The 22,563-nt window shown below is 50.9% G+C and overlaps 1 protein-coding gene across 1 annotated transcript in view; it reads left to right on the top strand.

Annotated features, from left to right (window-relative positions):
* DISP3 (dispatched RND transporter family member 3) overlaps nucleotides 1–8,954 on the top strand; it is a 35,641-nt gene extending 26,687 nt beyond the window's left edge. The window contains exons 15-20 of the mRNA XM_064281278.1: nucleotides 404–530; nucleotides 1,075–1,220; nucleotides 3,460–3,619; nucleotides 4,190–4,303; nucleotides 4,727–4,893; nucleotides 5,915–8,954. Of these exons, the coding sequence (XP_064137348.1) occupies nucleotides 404–530; nucleotides 1,075–1,220; nucleotides 3,460–3,619; nucleotides 4,190–4,303; nucleotides 4,727–4,893; nucleotides 5,915–6,277 (1,077 nt within the window). The 3' untranslated portion in view covers nucleotides 6,278–8,954. The remainder of the gene's footprint in view (nucleotides 1–403; nucleotides 531–1,074; nucleotides 1,221–3,459; nucleotides 3,620–4,189; nucleotides 4,304–4,726; nucleotides 4,894–5,914) is intronic.
* Nucleotides 8,955–22,563: the final 13,609 nt, after the last annotated feature.

Consider the following 22,563-nt stretch of genomic DNA (forward strand, 5'->3'; position numbering starts at 1 on the left):
AATTAGGAAGCAGGGTGGAGTCAGAGATCGGTGTTCAGCCCTGATGGTCCAGAGGAGGGAGTGGGAGGAGACAAGGGAGACGTTGGAGGACAGGACTGACCTGGATGGGTGGGAGGAGCAGCGTGGGCATCGGAGTAGAAACCGAGTGAGCAGAAGCACAGTGGGTGGGGGGGGCTGAGGCGCCTGCGCAGGGTGGGCAGTGATGGAAGCAGAAGGTGCCAGTCGGGGCAGGGAGAATGCAGTTGGGGGAGAGTGGGGGATCATGCCAAGGGTCTCCATATGATGGCGTTGGTGGTAGCGAGGAGCTACTGAAGGGTCTAACCAGGCATGGGGTGTGAGGCGGGTCCAGGCTGAGGCCCAGTCTCACTGAGCGGCCGCTCCGGCTTGTGTCTCCTTGGGAAAGGGCAGCGTCATCTATGACAGCAGCTTCGACCTCTTCAAAGAAGTTGGGTACCTGTGTCGCCTCTGCAAGGCCATCTCAGGGAACACAGAGCTGGTGAAGCCAGGCGGGGCCCAGTGCCTGCCCTCAGGTGCACAGGGCCTGGGCTCAGCTCCCAAGGGAGGGGCATGGGTGGGGGAGGCCATGGCCCTAGCGTGGACAGCCCAAAGGACATGTGTGCCCAGTGTGTGGGTCTCTCTGCAGACATGTCTGTGCTTGCGTATGTCCACCGTAGGTTTTCCAGGTGAGAATGGGCTGTGCATAGGCATGATGGCACAGAGGTGTGTGTGGGTGGGGATGTGTGTGGCGCTCATGGGTGGACCCACATATCCCAAAATCAGGAGTTGCTTTTCTAAAATGGGGGAGGGGCTCTCCCTGAGAAGGGTACAAAACATCGTTTCCACCCCAATGACAAATGTGCCTTGCAGGTTTCACAGTGACATTGCCAGTGGTCACAACTACTTGTTAAATTTGAGAGGTTGGGATCAAAGGGTGTGTGCCTTCCCACACCCACACACAGATGTCACAGGTGCGGGCGGAAGGAGAAGGGGTGCTCTTCCAGGCCTCCACTCCCCTCTGGGACCCGTCGTTCTGCCCCAACGCACCACCTGACCCCCTCTCACCCTCTCCCACAGGCTACAGCATCTCCTCCTTCCTGCAGATGTTGCACCCTGAATGCAAGGAGCTTCCTGAGCCCAACCTGCTCCCAGGGCAGCTGTCCCACGGGGCGGTGGGCGTCAAGGAGGGCCGCGTGCAGTGGATCTCCATGGCCTTCGAGTCGGTGAGCCCAGGCAGCCCAGCTGGAGGCTAGGCACCGTGAGGAGTGAGGGCCTCATGTGGTCCACTCTGATACCCCCTAGTCCCATATCAGAGGGGTTACTCTTCAGAAGAGGCTACTGAGGCCCAGAGAGGTGATATGACTTGTCCAAGGTCAGAATCATGGCTAGTGAGTGTCAGTGTCGATTGCTGGCCTGCTCTGTCTGACTGCAGAGCTTTGCTCTTTCTACCACACAGGCTACCCCCCAGCTCCCCAACACCTATCCCTCCCACCGTCTTAGTTATCTAGTGCTGCCATTACAGCAAGTGGCCTTAAAGAACAGGAATTTATTTTCTCACAGTTCTGGAGGCTAAAAGTCCAAATCAGGGTCTCAGCCGAGTCAATTCCTGCCTTGTCAGTAGCCCTGGGAGTTCCTTGGTTCCCTGGCCTGTAGATGATCTTCACATGGCATCTGTCTTCCCTCTGTGCGTGTCTCTGTGTCTAACCTGCTCTTTTTATAACTCAGAAGTGATTAGGTTTAGGACCCACCCTACTCTGGTATGGCCTCATTAACATAACAAAAAAAATCCAATTTCCAAACAGGATTGCATCCACAGGTATAGGGCCAGGAAAACTACACACGTTTTGGGGAACACAGTTCAATCTGTAACACCCCCCAGCCCAGAGTTCATGTCATTTGTAGCCTCTGGACTCTAGGGGCAGGTGGGCATGGGGGACGGTAAGTCTAGGACATGGCCTTCTGTCACCATGAGAGGCCTGGAGTCTGGTCCACAGACCCGGTGCTTGGCTTCCCCAGTGTGGCTGGGGGACAGGAGAGCTCCTTGGAAACCAGGCAACTGGCCACACTACACGCCTCACTGCCTCCTCCGTCACCTCTGGATACCCCCTGGGCTCTGCCAAAGGAGGTGCCACCACCCAGCCCCTGACCTGGGCGTCTGTGGGGCCTCTGGTCCTGGCCCCTCGCTCTATGGAGCTGGACAGGTCTGCCCCCTGCCTGCTTGTGGAAACTCAGTCCTAGAGCTTGTGAGATCCTAGTGATCCTGTGTCCTTGAGCAAATCACTCAGCCCCTCTGGCTTCCAATTGCTCATCTATAACCAGGAACCATTTGCCATCAAGCTGATTCCAACTCATGGAGACCCCATGTGCATCAGAGTAGGTCTGTGTCCCATAGGGTTTTCGATGGCTGCTTTTCCAGAAGTAGATCACCAGGCCTTTTTTCTGAGGCACCTCTAGGTGGACTCGAACCTCCAGCCTTTCAGTTAGCAGCTGAGTGCATTAACTGCCTGCACTACCCAGGGACAACGCCTTGGAGTCAATAACAGCTGGTTTCCTCATTTATAAAATAGGGCTAAAGATTCTGGCTTCCCTCTGGCCAATAATGAGAAGAAGCAATGAGATAGCATGTGAAAGCATTGGGGAATAAGACTAATGAGAAGGATACAAGTGAGAGGCAACTCTCGCTCTCTGGCCCCCAGCCCTGTCTTCCTTCCCACCATCTGTGCTGCTTACTGCACAAGTAATGAAGACACTGACCACCAGCCGGGAAGGGCCCAGAGACTCCCCCACAAGCCCTCAATGAGCCACTTCCAAAGTCACCACCACCCACACACACAGTAGAACTGAGTGAGAGAATAAATGCAAAAGGTCAGAGCGGAGTGAGTGCCTGTTTCTTTCATTTGCCATTCCCTGGACACCCCCTTGAGGCAGGGTACTGTGAACAAGACAGGCCGTTCCCTGCCTTTGTGGGCTTACAGTCCAACCCAGAGATGGGCAGTCACCCTTCCATATGGCAAGAGCTGTGCTGGGGAAGCACTGAGGGCTTGGAAAGCCCAGAGGAGGCCCATCTTGGGGCATCAAGGAGGGCTTCCTGGAGGAGATGGTACACTAATGAGCTTTGAAGGATGCGAGCAGAGGGAACAGCATGTGCAGGGAATGGGACACGGGCACAGGGGGTTCTGGGAACCGATCGTAGCTCCTTTGGAAAGGGCCAGAGGTGTGGCTCAGCAGACATGGGCACATCCCAGTCTGCTGCTGTCAGAATCACATGCACGCAGAGGTTGGTGGGAGGTAACTTGGAACGGATCATTCATCGCACCCAAATACATAGTTCTCTCTGTTTGCAGGTGGCCAAGGGCTGGCTGGGTTGGCTGCAGTACAAACCAGCCATCACCTTGGAAGGGTGGATGAGCCACAGGACCACCCCACTCCCCACCCTCTCTCACCAGCTCGTGTCCCCCACAGACCACATACAAGGGCAAGTCCTCCTTCCAGACCTACTCAGACTACCTGCGCTGGGAGAGCTTCCTGCAGCAGCAGCTGCAGACGTTCCCCGAGGACTCGGCCCTGCGCCACGGCTTCCAGACCTGCGAGCACTGGAAGCAGATCTTCATGGAGATCATAGGCGAGTGGGTCCCAGCCCCTGTACCCTGGGCCTGGCAGGGCAGCGAGGCTAATGCAGAGTCTGTCCATGGGTGAGGAGGGGACCTGGTACAGGACACGGAGGCCATGGTCTGCCCAAGCCGCACTCCTGCAGCTTTCTAAGCCTTGGCCAAGGATCCTAGCCACCATGATGACAAGGGACAGGAACCCTGATCGGGAGGCTCAAGTCGAATCCTCCTGCTCTGGGGCATCCAGACACGTTCCTGGTCTTGAATTTGGCCACCTGAAGAGTAATAGTGATGAGCAGATGGCAGCTGTCACTTATGAGCCATTTCTCAGTGCCAGGCCCCTGTGCTTTAGGGCGTCACCTGTGTTCTCTCTTTAAACTCTATTCAAGTCCTATGTGGTAGGTAGTATTATTATCCCCATTTTACAGATGAAGAAATGGAGGCTCAGAGAGGTCAAGTGGCTTGCCCAGAGTGACACAGCTTGTTGTGACTGTGGCCATCTGTGCAACCCCTCAAATGGAGAGGAGGTAAAGCAGAGTTACAGGCCCTGAAGTCCCACTGAGGACCCCCCTTCTCCTTTCCAGGGGTGCAAAGTGCCCTGTACGGCCTGGTCCTCTCCTTGCTCATCTGTGTCGCTGCAGTGGCCGTGTTCACCACTCACATCCTGCTCCTGCTGCCCGTGCTCCTGAGCATCTTGGGTATGTGGAGTGGGGTCTCACTGGTGACCTCAGCTCAGCAAGTTCCTAGAACCTTAACTGCCAAGTTTCCCCCCTCAGCAAACCCTTCCCTGACCTCCCACCCCAGGCAAGGAGACCGTCTGCTCAGTACGGCCTCTCTCAGACAGCCGTTCACAGGACTGTCCCACCTACATGTCTGTGTGCTACCCCAGGGTGGCCAGGCATTGATAGATGGCAGCTTTTGCCCAGGGGCACCTGTCCCCTCCCTCAGGCTCCTGGCTTTCTGGTCCTGGCCCTCCTTGCCCCTCCTGTCCCCAGAGGTGGGGGCTCTATGCTGGACCTCATCATTCCCCAGGGGCCCTCTGAAGTCACTCACACCTCTCCAGGCCTATGTGGGTGGGGCCAGGCCAAGCTGCCTCCACCACCATCCCCACCTACCTGCAGGCATCGTCTGCCTCGTGGTGACCATCATGTACTGGAGCGGCTGGGAGATGGGCGCCGTGGAGGCCATCTCCCTGTCCATCCTGGTTGGCTCCTCCGTGGACTACTGCGTCCATCTGGTTGAGGGCTACCTGCTGGCGGGAGAGAACTTGCCACCCCACCAGGCCGAGGTGAGCACCCTGCCTGCGCCCTGCCTGCCTTACCCCCCGCAGTGGACCTTCTCTCACTTCAGTGCAGCTCAGGGACCCCCAAGGAGGCTGGCCACCCCTAGAACCCGCTCCCAACCAGAGATTTCCCAGGGCTGGTCCCCAAGCCCCAGGGGACTCAAGTGCTAAGGCCACTTGGCCAAAGAAACCCTGTGGGACCTTGAGTGGGTCCACTCCCCCGCCCGCCTCAGCCTCCCCATAAGAGCACTGAGGGAGCTGGACCAGATGATGTCCAAGGGCGCTTTGTGTTTCATGTCCCCACATCTCCTGCCCTCTCTCCAGCCTGGGGTGCAGGCGTGGCTCTCTAGTCATGACCCCGAGTCACATGTTGTTAGTTGCCGTTGAGCCGATTCTGACTCATGGAGACCCCACGTGTGCAGATTAGACCCGCTCCATAGGGTTTTCAAGGCTGTGACCTTTCAGAAGCAGATCGCCAGGACTGTCTTCCCAGGCACCTCTGGGAGGGTTTGAACTGCCAACGTTTCAGCTAGTAGTCAAGTGCTTAACTGTTTGCACCACCCAGAGACTCCTCTGGGGACGTGCAATATACTCAGTGCCAAAACCAGTTCTGGGTCCGGCGAGGTTTTCTATTTTTTCCTGGTTTGGAATTGTGTTGATGTGAAGACATTCATAAATGTGTAAAACTTAAATCAGTTACACATTTTATTGCTTTCGGTCAAAAGAATGAAATCAGATCACTTCAGGGATCCCATTTATGAGGACCTACTATGCAAGTCATCAGCATCCTTGTTGTCATAGCAACATTGAACAGGCCCCTTCTGGGCGCTGTGTGCAGTTGTGTGGGAATCATTTCACCCTCACACTAACCCTCTGCGGCAGGTGCTGTCATGCCCCCCGCCTAGTGGAGGAACCAGGGCAGGGCTGGCCTTGGTAGATGTGTGTTTACCCAGGGTCCTGGGCAGAGGAGGGGTCCCCTGGTATGCCAGGCTCTGGGCCCCCAGCTTCTGCTCTCACCTGCCCCCAGGACCCCTCCTCACAGCGCCAGTGGCGGACACTGGAGGCTGTGCGGCACGTGGGCGTGGCCATCGTCTCCAGCGCCCTCACCACGGTCATTGCAACGGTGCCCCTGTTCTTCTGTATCATCGCCCCCTTTGCCAAATTTGGCAAGATTGTGGCACTCAACACAGGCGTCTCCATCCTCTACACGCTCACCGTCAGCACCGCCCTGCTTGGCATCATGGCACCCGGCTCCTTCACCCGCACCAGGACTTCCTTCCTCAAAGCCCTGGGCACTGTGCTTCTGGCGGGGGCCCTGGGGCTGGGCGCCTGCCTCGCGCTCCTCCATAATGGTTACAAGATCCCGCTGCCCACCGGGGCCTCCCTATAGCCCTGCACCAGGCCTGACTCTTGCACATCGGTGGTCCAGCGGGAGGCAGATGAGGCGCTGTCCTTGGACCCCAGAAGCACGCTGTGGTCCAGCTGGGCTCCAGCTAATTATGTTCCCAGGCCTGGACTGGGAGGTGCCCTGCTGCCCAGCACGGGAGCTAAGGCCATGTGGGGCGAACTCACACTGCCTTCATCACAGCACCAAGCCAGAGCTGGGTGGTGAAACTGGCCTCTGCCCCGTGCAGCCGGGCTGCTGGCAGCCACACTGGGCCAGCCCTGCCTCGGCCCCCCCAGTCACCACAGGGACCAGGCCATTTTCGTAGAAATCCTCCCTGTTTGCAAAGCACTCACACTCCCTCAGTGCTCACAACAACTTTCTAATGTGGGTGTTACGGGGTTGCCCATTCTGTAGATGTGAAAGCTGAGGCACCAAGAGGCAGTGACTGACCTATGAAAAAAAAGCCGGTTACCGTCGAGTCAATTCTGACTCATAGCGGCCCCATAGGACACGAGGGAACTGCCACATAGTTTCCAAGGAACGCCTGGTGGATTCAAATTGCCAACCTTTTGGTTAACAGCCATAACACTTAACCACTCCACCACCAGGGTTTCTGACTGACCTATAGCTGGGTCAGTTGCAGACCCAGGGCTTCTGTATGCAAGCCGGAGCTGCCTCCCAAGCCCCATCCCACCCTCGGGGACTTTGCAGGAAAAGCACAGTGGGTTCAAGGGCAAGGGCCTTGCCTCCCCTACCCTCCTCTCAGCTTTACAGTACCCCATGCAGATGGCCCTGTGGTTCTCCCCACCCTATTGGTCCTGGGCAGAGAGGACAGAGGGACCTGGCCCCAGCCTCAAGGGCACCTCTAAGACCCTTCCTGGGAGCTGTGGGGCCCCAACATAGCCTTCCTCAGAGATCTGAGCCTTCTTCTCCCCACCCAAATCTAGAGGTGGCTTATGTTGGGGACAGCCCTTGCGGGGAGGAGCTGGCTGTGCGTGCCTCCTGCTGGAAGTAGATGGTTCCTTTAAAGTGAACTGAAACTGCAGACTGCTGCCATTAACATGAGCATTTGAAGCATCGCTGGCTCCATCACATTTTTAAGATTGAGGTAACTGCGTGCTGCCCAGCAGAACCAGCGCTAAGGGTGGGCCTGGGCCAGGAAGAATGGGGATGTGGGGTGGAGGTGCCAACAGACTGCCTCTGGGTCGCACGGTGAGAGCAGGTTCAAAGACGCTCATTTCTGGAAGAGGCCATCCAGCTCCAGGGTGGGATATTTCTGAGCACCTCCAGTGTACTTGGCATCAACACTGATCTTTTTTCTTGGGAGCAGGTAGTGCTTCCTGGGCTTTAGTGAGTTGAATGCAGGCTGGGAAGGGCCCTGGGAGTGGGAGAGAAGTTATCGATGGTAGTCCCCAGGCCAGCTCCCCTCCTTGTCTGTAAATGTCGACTGGAGGCTGGGGAGCAGGGTAGACACGCTCCAGTGTGTGCCCATACCTAGTACGTGCCTGGCGCGAAGATGATGCTCAGGAAATGTTTGTTGAGGGAATGTCAGACCTTTGCACTCCCCATGTAAGGTGAAGACAGGCATCAAGCAGTTAATGATGCCACCAGACATGTAGCACTTCTGTGCCAGATTCTCTTCTCAGTGTCCAGCTCACCTTGAGGATGGGTGCTGGCATCCCCATTTTATACACGGGGAAACCAAGGCTCAGGGAGATGAAGGGACTTGCTGAGGTCACACAGCCAGTGCCCAGTGCCCGGGGGAGCCAGACTTTAAGCCCAGCAGCCAGCCTGCCCCGGGGCATGTGGTGTGCCTCAGCCATGAAGGTGCTCCACCCCTCATTACAATAGGGATGAGGGTTACAGGGGACTGCCCAGGTCGGTGGTCAAACTAAGAGGCCTGTTGTTGGAAAGCCTGGGATGAAAGGTTTGTATTTGTGCAATGCTTCACACTGAAGTGTTTTCCTGTTGGCCTTTTATGAAGCCTGAGCCCTTGGGTACCCACCACCACCGTAAAGGAGAGCTTTGGCCATGGGGAGGGCTGAGCTCCAGAACACACAGTTGTGAAGCTGCTGATGGGGACTCTGGCTGGTCCCCAACCCAGGGCCTTGGGCAGCCCTCCTGTGGAGGCCTGTGCTGGTGGGCTCCAAACCCAGTACTGCTTCAGAGAACAGAGAACGTGGCAAGATAATGGGAAGGGCGGTGGAGGGGATGGAGCCAGCAATTGACACCAAACCCATTGCCATTGATTCTGACTCTTAGCGACCCTATAGGACAAAGTAGAACCGCCCCATAGGGTTTCCAAGGAGCAGCTGGTGCATTCAAATTGCCAACCTTTTGATTAGCAGCTGAGCTCTTAACCACTGTGCCACCAGGGCTCCGACAGTTGACAAGGCACCCCAAAAGGTGCTTTGAAAAAAGGATGAACATCTGGTCCTTGTCCTGAGCCCTTCCAAGTAACCTAATTGTGATGTGGAGGTGGGGTCATTTGCATATAATTTGCATGCCATCCAAATCATGCCTACTGGTCAAGAAACCCTCACTTAGCCCATTTCCTGGCTTTTAAGAAGCAGCCCTCTTCTACCTTGGCCTCTAGTCAGATGGCTATGGGGTGTTGGCTGACAGGTCAAGGCTGACCACAGCTGGAAATAAGGGTGCTGGAGGCCAAGGCCTTGGTAATACTGTCACCTCCCCCCCTCCCAAGTCTGTACAGGTCTCTCATGACCTTCATCTCGTTGACCTCAGGACTCCTGTGAGTTGGGTTCCCATTTTACAGATGAACACCCTGGGGTGCAGGGAGGAGAAGGGAGTGCCCGATCGCCTACTGGATCCCCCTCAGTGGATGGCATTCCAAATCTCAGGTCTTTTCTCCCTCAAATGGCCTGTCCTGATCCCTCAAGTCCCTGTGTGGTGACTGATCTGTTCTGCTCTGGGTGGCAATACTCGCCTCCCCAGGAGCAGAGACCCTGGCAAGACCTAGGGAAGGACGTGGGTGAATACTTGGGCACTCTGGGGAGCTTTGGGCCACACCGCTGGCTGCTATCTGCCTACAAATAAGGCCACTTCATCTTGTGTGTGAGTTCTGGCACCACAGGATCCCAGAGACACTAACTCCCATGAAAAGAACCTTCACCTTCGTCTGCCACTGATGCACAGCTCACAGTCTTAATGAGCTTCTGCCTGGCATTAATGAGATGCTCTTCGTTAGCTGGGGCACAGCAGTTAACCTGGGGCTTCAAGGAGGTGCGGGCATTCGGTGCAACGAGGTAGCAGGCACTATCCTGGGGAGGAGCAGAGGGCACAAGTGGAGTCCAGGGGAGAGGCCTCCATCACCTGCCAAGCTTCCCTGAGCCCCTGCTTCTCTCACCCCCTCCCTGTGCCCCCCATATCCATGCCTTGTCCACACACTCTTGGGAACCCTCACAGCATCCTGCAGAGGAGGGTGTGTTTGTGCTGTTTCACTGCCAAAGAAACTGAAGCGCAGATACGTGAAGTAACCAGCCTGAGGTCACACAGCATGTGAGTGGCAGAGCTAGGATTCCCACCCAAGGCCAAGGGCTCCCAGTCTATGCTGTCTACCTACCATGCAATCAGATTCACCTTGCAGGAGCAGTCAGCCCCAGGTGAGCAGGAAGCCAGGATTCTTCCTCCACTGCAGTCATCCACCTGCATGCTACACTGAGAAAAATTTCCCTCCCATACTCTTGTCCAGGTCCTCCCAAGACAGTGCTGGGTTTGGGGCCCAGTTGCAGGAATTCATTGTCTGAGGCTTAGCTCCGCCTCTGGCTGCACGACCTTGAGCAAGTCACTGAATATCTCTGGACCTCAATGTCATCACCTGTAACAGGGCAGGGAACAAAATGATGTCCAGAAGCTCTGATTCCTTCCTGGCAGGATTTGAAACTGCTAAAGTCAAGGTGTTCCCAGTGCTGGCCATCGCTGGCCATGGTCCTGAAGTCTTTCTTGCTTTCATCATCATCCACACCCAACAAGCAGGCGATTGCCTACTGGAGCTGTTGTTCATTCATTCACTTAACAACTACTTATTGAGCATCTACTTTGTTCCAGACCTCCATGATACAAGGAGACACAAAAAGAGACCGAACCCTGAGCTCATGAGCCTTACAGTCTAAGTGGGGAAAATACCAAACTAAAAAAAACAGTTGCTTTTGAGTCAACTCCAACTCATGGTGCCCCCACATATGTAAGAGTACAGCTGTGCCCCATAGGGTTTTCAATGGCTGATTTTTTGGAAGTAGATTTCCAAGCGTTTCTTCTGAGATACCTCTGGATGGACTTGAACCTCCAACCTTTCAGTTATCAGCCAAGCAAATTAACCCTTTGCACCACCCAAAGACAGTGGAGAAAATAACTTTACTAGAAGAATCCCACAAATATACAACTACAACCAGAGAACTGTGAGGGAGAACCGTGGGGTGTATGGGCACAAACCCTGTGGCGGGGACTGGCGGGGGTTCCCTGGGGAAGTGGTTTGTGTGCTAAGATTTAAAAGGATTTAAACTTCCCCTTGCCTCTGGGAAAGGAGGCTTGGTGGTACAGTAGTTAAGTGCTTGGCTGCTAACTGGAAGTTTGGTCGTTCGAACGCAGCAGCCACTCCAAGGGAGAAAGATGTGGCAGTCTGCTTCCATAAAGTTTTACAACCTTGGAAACCCTATCGGGCAGTTCTACTTTGTCTTATAGGGTTGCTATGAGTCGGAAGTAGCTCAACAGCAACAGGTTTGGTTTGCTTTTGCATCTGGGAAGTTGCAAAAGGACAATCCCCCACAGCCTGGCTTTAAGCATGAAAGAAGGGATTCACTGCATCTTACAGGGGATGGAGGCTGGAGCCTTCCTGGGGCAGTGAGCAGGGAAAGGGGCTGGGTCAGGAGGAAATACTGAGAGCCACACACCACCACCAAGCAAGTCAAGAGAAAGACCAGGCAGAGCTCGTGGAGTGTCCCTCTGCACAGGATTCTCAGACCAGTCTGGTCTCTGAAGAGAGCATTGCCAAGCATGAACCAAACCTCCTTCCCCTCCTGGAGCCTCCAGTGGAGTTCGACAGGCTACATATCATTACCTTTGACAGTCACGGCTCAGAGGTTGTTAGTTGTCATTGAGTCATTTGCAACTCATGGAGATCTCACGTGTGCTGAGTAGAACTGTGCTCTATAAGGCTTTCAAGGCTGTGTCTTTTTGGATGCAGATTGCCAGGTCTGTCCTCCAAGGCATCTCTTGGTGGGTTCAAACCCCCAACCTTTCAGCTAGTAGTTGAGTGCTTAATATTTGTGCCACCTAAGGACTCCTTAGGCTCAGAGGAATCTTGTGAAATGCCAGCCTCAGGAGGTCAGTCAAAGCCTAACAGGGTCCACACAACACTGTGCCCCGGGGGCTCCGGCTGGGTGGGGCATCAGGGTCTGAGGCCTCTGCCCAGTCCTGCTCTGCAAAGCTGCCCAGATCTGGCTACAGTGATGGGGCCAGGATGCAATAGTAGGTGGAACACACCTCCCAGCCACATGAAGCACTCAAGTTCCCAGGCAAGACGGCCTCATCCTCTGTATCCCAGATTCCAACAGTCTTCTATTTGATTTCTGTTCCTCTGGTTTTGCATCTGTAATCTGTCCCCTTCACAAGCCCATTTCTCCTGCTTCTACTCTCTGTACCCCAGTCTCCATTTTATGGTCTTCCTCTACCCCAGTCTTTATGGTGCAAGTGAAGCACCACCACTGTATACACCCCTATGTGATAGGCATGTGGCCCAGGCTCGGCTAACAGTGTGTGCCATCTTTCCATTTTCCTGGCCTTGGCAACTGGTTCAGTGATGGGCACTTGATTTGAGTCAGCTCAACGAGTGTCTTCCTGGGGACTTTTTGCTGGAATTATTGAAAAAAATTAACTCTCTTTTGGTGGAGATTTCTAAGCTGTAGAAGGAAAGCTTGGATCCTGCCTCGTAGTGAGGTCAATACAGAGGAATGCAGAGACAAGGGAGAAAGATAGATTGCTGATGATATCACTTAAGTCCCTGGATCCAGCCATGCCTGAATCTCACTACCCCTAGATTTTTACTGACACAGTCAATAAATTTTCTTTTTCCTTAAGCCTATTCGAGTAAGATTTTCTTTTCTTTTAAATCAAGAGTCCTAACTAAATGGTCTCCCTTCCCTATGCCACACACCCTCTCAAATGGCTTCATTGTTTCCTCCATTTACAGGTTAAAGCCCCAACTGTTTCATGTGACATTCAAGGCTCTTCATGACCTGGTCCCAACCCACCTCCAGTCTTATCTCCTAAGTCTTCCAGGCATCCAGTGCTCCAGCCACCCTGTGCTCCTCACCCTCCCCAGACGTTCCCCACCCCATTCCAGTCTGTGTTCCCATGTCCCTCCCCCTCCCCCCATTAACACCTATCAAGTCTGGCCTGTCCTTCAAGGCTCAGCTCAGACACCACCACCTCCAAGGTTCTCTCTTCTCTCTCACAGCACTTTGCTTGGACATCAAGTCCCAGTCTATCTGTCTCTTTAGTGAGCTGTGTCCTTGCCCACCTCCCTCCCTGACAATAAGCCCTTGAGAAAGGACACCCTCATATCTGTCCAAGGGGTCTGGACTTTCTTAAGGGTACAATGAAGGGTTTTCAAAAGCAGAAGGCCATTTTATGCCTATCTAATCGTTAAAATTCTCAATTTGATACCACACTCTGTGGGGAAGGCTTTAAGGAATAGGTTCTCTTATAGATTGCTGGTGGGAGCATACACTGGTTCAGCTGTCATGGAGGGTAATTTGACAGTAACTACCAAAATTGCACAAAGCAATTGGTGGTTCTGTAGTAGAATTCTCACCTCCCATGTGGAAGACCTGGGTTTGATTCCCAGCCAATAGAATCCCGTCTGTCATGGAGGTTTGCGTGTTGCTGTGATGCTGGACAGGTTTCAGCAGAGCTTCCAGACTAAAATGGACTAGGAAGAAAGGCCTGACCAACCACTTACAAAAATCTGCCAATAAAAACCCTATGGATCACAATGGTCTGATCCCCAATTGATCATGAGGATAGCGTAGGACTTGGGGCATTTCATCCCATTGTACATGGGGGCCCTATGAGTCAGGACTGACTTGACGACAGCTAACAACATCAACATCAAAACGACACTGCGCCATTCAACAATCCCACTTCTGAGACTTTATCCTGCAGAGAAACTTACACTGGCAAAATGCAGGAGTTTTCTCTGCAGCCTGGTCTGAAATTACGAAGCGTCCCTCAGTACTAATGAAGTAAATAATGGTCCATCCATTGAGAAAACAGCATAAAAAATGAAGACGTTTTCTATGTGCCCATGTGGAAAAATTACCAAGGCATATTAAATGGAAAAAAAATAGTGTGTAAAATGTGCTACCTCATACATAAAAAAAAAAAAAAGGAGTAGGTGAGAATATATATTCATTTGTGTATACATAAAGAAATTCTGAAGGAGACACACACAAAAAAAACTAAAAGAGTGGTTACCTGTGGAAGGTGGGGTGGGAGGCCTAGGTAGATGGCAGATAGCGAGAAAAAGATGTTCTGTTATAAATCTTCTTACGCTCTTGGATTTTTTGACTGGAGGAATATATTATCCAGACAATTATTTTTAAGCAAGGGAGAGACATGGTTTTCATTTGCTCCTTAGATCACTCTGCTCTGGTTTGGAGTCATAGAAACTGGAATTTGTATCCTCATTCTGCCTCTATTGTCGTTGTTAGCTGCCGTCTCATAGTGACCCCTTGCACGATGGAACAAAGTGCTGCCCAGTCCTGTGCCCTCCTCATGATCAGTTGCAGACCAGACTGTTGTGATCCAGAGGGTTCCCACTGGCTGATTTTCAGAAGTAGATCACCAGATCTTACTGTCTAGCCCGTCTCAGCCCGGAAGCTCTGCTGAAACCTGTTCAGCGTCATAGCAACCCACAAACCTCCACCGACAGACAGGTGGTGACTGCACTTGAGGTGCACTGGTTAGTAATGGAACCTGGTTCCTCCACGTGGAAGGCAAGTATTCGACCACTGAACCACTGGTGCCTCCTTTGCCTCCATTAGCTGTATGAATTTGGACACATCACTTACCCTTTCTTAACCTGTTTGCTCCTCCATTAAACACAATAATAATACCCATTGCACATGGTTGTTGGGTTTTAAATGAGATATTGCCAAGAGCTTGGAAATAGTAGTATCATCACGATCATCATCATTGTTATAAAACAGATTTCCCAACTCAGGATAGCATTATGTGCTTGGAGTTGCCCCATGGATGTTGGGCCCAGCCACCTGGCTTGCTTTGACCATTGGGATGTCAGCAAGAGTAAAGCAAGCTTCTGCCTCACCATGGGAAGAACATGCCCCAGGGAGCTCACTGGTCCTCCCCTGCAAGAGGTTGAGAGACACCTGGGACAGACCCAAACTCCAGCTGGTCCTACCATAGATCTGCTGACTCCTAGCTGACCCCAGTGAATCACAGAGTTTTGGGGAGGTTTGTTATGCAGCATTATTGCAGCTATAGCTGACTTAAGCAGCATGTATTACATCCAGAATAAAGATGAATCATGCAGCCTTCAAGGCCCTCACTGACAATTCTCCATTTTCATCTCATGCCACTGACATCCCTTTGCACTTCAGGACTCAGCCTAACCAAATGTCTTTCAGTGCCTGCTGTCTCTCTCTTCCAGCCTGGTACTTCATATGTACTGTATTTTTAATGACCTGCCACTGTGTCTGTCCCCACTAGGGTACCACTGCTCCATGAAAGCAAAAACTGGATGTCTCAGTTTCTGGCAAATAGAATGTTCATTGTAAATATTTATTGACTGAATGATTTTTCTACCCCTTCAGGCCTCAATCTGCCTATCTGTAAAGTGGGCACTATCTCCTCAGAACTGGGGTACCCTTGCCTTGCTGACTGCAAGGGAAGGAGTTAGCACAGCACCTATTACTCTCCAGGCACCGCTGCCATCACCTCCTTGCCTTTCAGCTCCCTCTCCCTTTGCCTCTTAGTGAAGAGACTGTAGGTGAAGGATCCCAACTGTCAGAAAAAGATAAATGGAGGCTTTGTTCCATCTGCCCAAGGAGATGCTGCTTGTACTCACCTGGTTGGCATGGAGAGAGGAGGAGAGCTGCTGACTAGGCTGTCCCCAAACCGTCACTCTGTTCTCCTGCCTGCCAGTTGCCTTCTGGGCAGATCAGCCTTGTCTTGGTGAGAGCAAGCAGAAACAGTGGCAGGCAAGGGAGGAAGTGGGGAAAGGAGCTGAGATGTAAGGAGGCCCTTGCACATGCCCAGCCCTTCTAGTCCATCAGCTTACCCCCACCACCCACCCCGGAAGGAAGGTGCACCCCTATTTTACAGGGAAGAAAAGGATTCATCCGCCTTCACCCAGTGGTGGGATTCGAATCCAGGCCTGGCTGACTCCAAGGTCAGTGCTATTTCCGTCACACACAACTCCCCGCATAGGAGGCAATGACCCTGTAGTGCCTCGGTGATGAAGGTAGTGTCAAAGGGCCTGGAAGGCATTAATAACACTATTGCAACAAAAAGGGAGACTCCCTAAAATATATACCAAAAAAAAAAAACAAACAAACCCATTGCCATCAAGTCTATTCTGACTCATAGCAACCCTATAGGAGAGAGTAGAACTGCCCCATAGGGTTTCCAATGAGTGGCTGATGGGTTTGAACTGCCGACCTTTTGGTTATTAGCCGAGCTCTTAGCCACTGTGCCACCAGGGCTCTAGAATGTATACCAAAAACCCAAAAAGCAAACCCATTGCCGTTGAGTCTACTCCAACTCATAGTGACCCTACACTATGCAATTCTTGAATCTGTTACACTCAGAATCTCGCCGGCTCCTCACGACAACCCTGCAAGGCAGGCGTATTGCCATTCCATTTCACAGAGGAGAAAACTGAGGCTCAGTGAGGTGAAGTAACTTCTCACAGGGTCTCACAGCAATGGTGAAGCTGAAGCAAGGCTCCTCCCCTCGTGTCCCTTGGATCACTGAACTCCAGAGGTCCCACCCGGGGGCTTTTGGGACCCATGTTCTGGGGAGGCTTCAACAGAACCTGATACCCTTGGGACACATCCTGTCACTGCGGTGTGGTAATCAGACCACCAGACCACCTGGATTCCATCTGTAGCTGTGTGACCTGTGCAAGCCAGTGGATCTCTCTGAATCTCAGCATATCGATTATTTAATGGAGTCCCTGAACGGCACAAATGCTTAAGCGCTCGACTACTAGCTGAAAGGAAGCTGTTTGAACATACCCAGAGGCACTTTGGAAGACAGGCCTGGTGATCTGCTTCTGAAAGTTTACAGCCTTGAAAACCCTGTGGAGCACAGTTCTACTCTGACGCACATAGGATCTCCAAAAGTCAGAATCGACTCGAGAGCAACTAGCAACAAAAACAATTGTTGCATAACGGAGCACCTCAATATCTAGTGGCTCAAAACAGCAACCATTTGTTTAGCTCATGATTCTGTGGGGCCACAAGTTAAGCTGGGCTCGTCCCGGTGGTTCTGATCCCAGCAGGGCCCCCTCATGCACTGCAGTCAGTTGTAGGTTAGCTAGGTGGCTCTGCTTTGTAGCTTGACTGGCTGTCAAGCTTGGGGACGGGGTAACAGGGCCATGTGTCACTCATCACCCAGAAAGCTAGCCTGGGCTTATTTGCAAGGCAGTGGTGGACTTCCTTGAGAACGAGTGGAAGTGCACAGGCCTCCTGAAGCCAAGGATCGAAGCTGATGCAACATCACTTCTGGTGCTTTCCATTGTGAGAGTTAAGCCACCAGCCAGTCAGCCCAGATTCACATGGTGGGCCAATCCGCTCTATCTCTTGTTGGAGGTGCTGCAAAGTCACAATGCAAAGGGATGAGGGTGCAAGGAGGGGAATAGTGATGGCCATTTTTGCAAACAATCTACCCTGCTCAGTTACTCCATCTGTGAAATGAGGCCAGTGGTAGTACCTAATCAGTGTTGAGTGAGGATTCAGTGAGAAAAGGCTGATAAAGCACTTAGTGCAAAGCAGAGCCCAAAGTAAGGGCTTACTAAATGGAAGTGATGATTTATCAATAGAGGTCCTGTCTTTGGGTTCTTGAGAGGAGCAAAATCAATGAAATATAAATATATATATATATACTTTTCTCTCTCTCTGTATATATATCTATAAATGTCTCTCTTTTTGTGTCTCTAATGGAGCGGGGAGAGGAAGAGGGAGAGACAGAGAGAAAGAGATCTACTTCAAGGAATTGTCTCACACGATTGTGGGGCTGGTAGGTCTAAAATTCATAGGTCAGGCAGCAGGCCAGAGACTTACACAAGCTAACATCCCAAGATCTGTAGGTCAGGCAATGAGAACAGTACAGGGTCAAAAGAGAGGGAGCAAGTTCTGCCAGGACACCCATTTATATTCTGGCTGCAGACCACACCCCCAAGGAAACTCCCCTTTCAACTGATTGGCTGATCATATCAGATCACATCATGGAAAGTGATTATATTATGGAACGGCGATCAGTCCAGTGTCTGTCGAACCACCGAGAGTAGTACCCTAGCTGAGCTGACACAGAAAATTAGCCATCACAGGTATTTTTGAGGGCAGGATCTTACTCACATTTGAATTCCAATGTCCAGCACAGGGAGTCCCTGGCTGGTGCGATGGGTTACTGTACTCAGATGCTAACCAAAGGGTTGCAGGTTCGAGTCCACACAGAGGTGCCCCAAAAGAAAATCTTGGTGATCTACTTCTGAAGAATCAACCATTGAAAATCATATGGACCTGTCTGGTGGTGAGACGAGAAGGAAGACGGGGGTAGGAGCTGGGCTGAATGGACACGGGGAATACAGGGTGCAGAGGAGAAATGAGCTGTCTCATTAAGGGGAGCGCAGCTGGGAGTACACGGTGGGGTGTGTATGGCTTTTTGTATGACAGACTGACTTGATTTGTAAACTTTCACCTAAAGTGCAATAAATAAATTTAAAAAAAGAAAATCATATGGAGCACTGCTCTGCTCTGACACACAAGGGGCCGCCATGAGTTGGAGTCGACTCGACAGCAACTGGTTTTTGGTCCAGCACAAGTACTTGACCTGGGAAAGAAGACTGGGAAGAGCCTAATGAATTCCAACCGGTTTGGTACAACATCCCAACTGCCTGCCCTCTGGGCCCACTCAGTGCTACCTTATATCTGAAGGTGCTCGGGCTGTAGTGAATAAGCAGCCACGCAAGCCGATAGCCTCATTCTCACGGTGGTTACTGTAGAGAACACAAAGGCCCTTAGTCACTCTGAGCTCGCCCATCCTGGGAAGCTGCTTCTTGGGCATATGCTCCCTTCTCCTGGTCCAGACAGAGGCAGTGACCTACAGAGAACAGGGCAGAGCTACCTCAGAGGCAACTCAGCCCTGCCAGGCCTTCTGCTCTGCTCCATCCTCCTCTCCATCCTCCACTCAGGTGGGTCATAGGCTCTGAAGAATTCGAGACCTCAGCGTGCAAGCCCTTTGCGGCATCCTTTTCCTGCTCCAGTTGTTTCCAACACTGAAGACTGTTGAGTAGCTGAGGATTGCAGGCTCAAACCGGAAGATGGGATTATGAAGCTTTGTTTTAGAAAAGAATGAAAACAAGGGTGAAGGGGAGAGGAAGGATACACACACTCCCATGTGCCAACCCAAAAAATGCAATTTATAAAATGAAAATATGGTGTGACATTCAACTAAATTAGCAGTTCATAGATAATTTGCAATACTCATGCCATTAGGCAAATGCACTTTAAATTGATTTCAAATTAGTGGGCTAATGATTTCCCCCAGGTCCAGGCTCTGCCAGCCCCCAGTGCTGTGTTTTTAATAAGAGGTAGGTGTGCAATAATGGCTCCTTTATTCCATAATTGGAGTCATAATTGAACTTGAGGTCATATCCAAGGGCCCTATTGATCTGCATAGAGAGGGAAAACGCTGACAGTGACCATCTTCAGGCCAGAGGGGTGGGGTGGGCAAGGGGAGAATCCTGCAGCTGTGGCAGATTTGGAGATTACTTCCTGTATGACCTGCAGGTAGATTCTATGGCTGATGGGGAAGCTAAATAACCTTGTGACAGGCAGAGCTCCCAATTCCAAACCTGTAGGTTCCACTCAGGATCCCCGAAGGACAGATCAAGGATCAATGTGACCCTCTAAGATTCCCAGGGCCCCAGGGTGAACACTGCACATTCTTTTGTCTACCATGCTTACCTGACTCCCAACTCTTCAGGCCAAGGGAACCCAAGCCAAGGTAAGCCACAACGTGTTCTCTTTTTATCCTAAATTTTTAGTCCTATAGCCCTCAGCCCAGCTAAAAGCTCCCCCAACCCCAACTCAGAAAGGCAAGGTGGAAAGTCTAGATTTCTGTTGGTGTAGTCTTGATTGCTCTCGTTTCACAAAGTACAAAACATTACTCATCTCTATTACTGCCTCTAAAGGGATATAAGACCCTTTGGCTCTATCTCAAGATAAGAAGAGCCTCGTTTTATTCTGCACCAGTCATTCTGACTGTTCTGGATCCAGAGATCTGTTCTCCAAAGAACATAGCAGACAAAAGGCGGTGGGAGGAGAAGAAGTAGCACAGAGGAGAAAGAGAAGTCCAGAGGAAAGGAGTGAGGAGAACGGCAGAGACCTAGTTTTAAGAAAGGAGAGAGAGAGAGATTTTATACAGGAGTAAGTGTGTAATGGTAAATCTCATGACTGCAATGTCAGAGAAGACAGCCAAGGGATGAGACAGGCTCTGGGCCCTGGATCCTCTAACGAATGGATCGATGTTGTTTAGGACAGTCTTTAATACACTCCATGGGTGCCCTTGAGATTGCTGAGCTGCCTGCAATGCAGTACCAGTTTGAACCATAAAATTATTTAAAAACCGTACCTTAGCCATAAATGTATTGCCACAAGTCACATAAAATCTGGTGAAAAGCTCGATGTCTGCCCTGTCAGGGAGCACAACAGACAACTCCTGAGGGAGCAGGAGACCAATGGGATACAGACCCCAAATTCTCATAAAAAGACCATGCCTGGTGGTATGACTGCAACTAGAGGAATCCCAGAGACAATGCTCCCCAGAACTTCTGATGGCACAGGACAGGAACCATCCCCGAAGACAACTCATCAGGCATGAAAAGGACTGGTCAGTGGGGGGGAGAGAGATGCTGATGAAGAGTGAGCTAATTAAATCAGGTGGACACTGGAGATTGTGTTGGCAACTCTTGACTGGAGTTGGGATGGGAAGATAGAGAGAGGGAAGATGGCAAAATTGGCACGAAACGAGAGACTGAAAGGGCTGACTCAATAGGGGGAGAGCAAGTGGGAGAAGGGAGTGGGATGTATGTAAACCTACATGTGACAGACTGATTGGAATGGTAAATGTTCACTTGAAGCTTAATAAAAATTAATTTAAAAAAAATCTGGTGAAAAGCCAAGAAGGGAGAAAAAAGAGAGAGAAGGACTTTGCTCTTTTCCCCACTATCTGCCCCACCATACTCCATTATTGGAGTATGAAGCTCCTTGCAGATTTTTAATTGGCCTTTGTGTGTCTGGAGCTCCCAGGATGACTCTATTGCACTGGGGGTGAAGACCATGCTCCCAGACTTCCTAGGCTGGTTCTTCTCTTATTCATGTGCTAGCCTGCGGTGTGGAGGAAGAAGGGGAGGTTATTCATTCTAAACTCTGCATCGTCTCATTTAGATTCTAGTACAGGATTCAGTCGTGGTGATCAGCAAAGAGAAGAAAAGTCTGAGAGAGGACTGTCTCTGGTTTCTAGGCAGGGATTTGTAGGAAATAGTCATCTAATCAATATTAATCAATAAGGTGCCCTAGAAAATCTAAAGCCACAATTATTTAAACAACATTCCCCCAGAATATCTTCTCCATTGATCAAGAGAATGCAGAAATCACAAAATTAGGATGGAAGAATTAATTTCTTCAAAAAATGACTGCAAATTGATACAATTACTTTGGAAACATGTATGTGCTACAAACCAGCAATGGGCGCTTTGTCCATCAAAAGACACATATAAGGATGGTCATAGCTTTATTCATAATCACTCCAAACTGGAAACAATCCAAATGTCCATCAACTGTAGAGTGGATACATAAACTGTGGTTCATTCACGCGGAGGAGTATTATAAAACAATTTTTAAAATGAACTACTGATGTATGACAACACAGATGAATCTCAAGATTGAGTGAAAAATTCAGATGCAAGGAGTACGTACTAAATGATCCAATTTATATGAAGCTCAAGAATAAGAAAATCTAATCTATGGTGACAGATGTCAGAAAAGTGGTTATGCTTTATGGAGGGTGCTGACTGGAAGGTGGCACAAGGAGCTTTCTGGTATGATGGGAATGTTATGCATTTTTATCTAAATTGTGGTTACATGGATGCACACAATATGCACACACACATATAAATTTTTTTGTGCCACACACTTAAGACTTGTGTACTTCATATAAATGATATTTTAAAAATGCTTCACAGATGTTTTTAAATGGCCATCACTCCAAAATTTAAATCATCACCTGTCAACATTTCTTAGGGGACGCAAGATTCAAGAACCTTGTGCTTTATTTTCCATCTTGTGTAAAATAGGACCATATATGCCCATTGTGCACATGGGGATTCTGAGGCATGAAATCCTCAGATAGGGGTACAATCAGATTATGGAGTCTAAGGCTGGACTAGAAGTCGGCTTGGTGGGGGGAGGCGGTGAACCGAAACCCGTTGCACCTCTTCCCTTTTTGCAGCATGATCAGTGTGGTTCACAACACCTGAGGAGGACAAGCCACACAGAGCTGCCAAAAGGGCTCATCATCCCATAGTCCTGCCACCCTCCTTAGAGCAGAGCATGGCAGCTGCAACAGCACCTCTTGGATGAATTTCAAGTGATGACAAATGAAGATTGAATTATGACCCAGCCTTGTGATTTCCAACAGCTATCATTGCAGTGTGACCCAACTGTGGCAGGGCACGATGGCTACACACCGCTGGGCAGCTTCCGGAGGCTGTTACAGCACTTCGGGCACAGGTGCCTCTGGTGCGAAATCCCGATCCCAGGTAGAACGTATTACTTCAGCACCAGGGACAGCGACTCGGGCATTAAATGGATCTGGAAATAGACTAGGTTGGCAAACGTCTTTGAGGAGAGCAGTCTTCCCACGGTTTGCTATTTACACACAACGCTACTGCTTCCAGCTTTGTATAACAAATTAAATTCTGACAGCATTAAAAATGTATGTGTGATGAGAAGATTGGTTTGGAA

Source organism: Loxodonta africana, chromosome 3, assembly GCF_030014295.1.
Source record: "Loxodonta africana isolate mLoxAfr1 chromosome 3, mLoxAfr1.hap2, whole genome shotgun sequence".
NCBI lineage: Eukaryota > Metazoa > Chordata > Mammalia > Proboscidea > Elephantidae > Loxodonta > Loxodonta africana.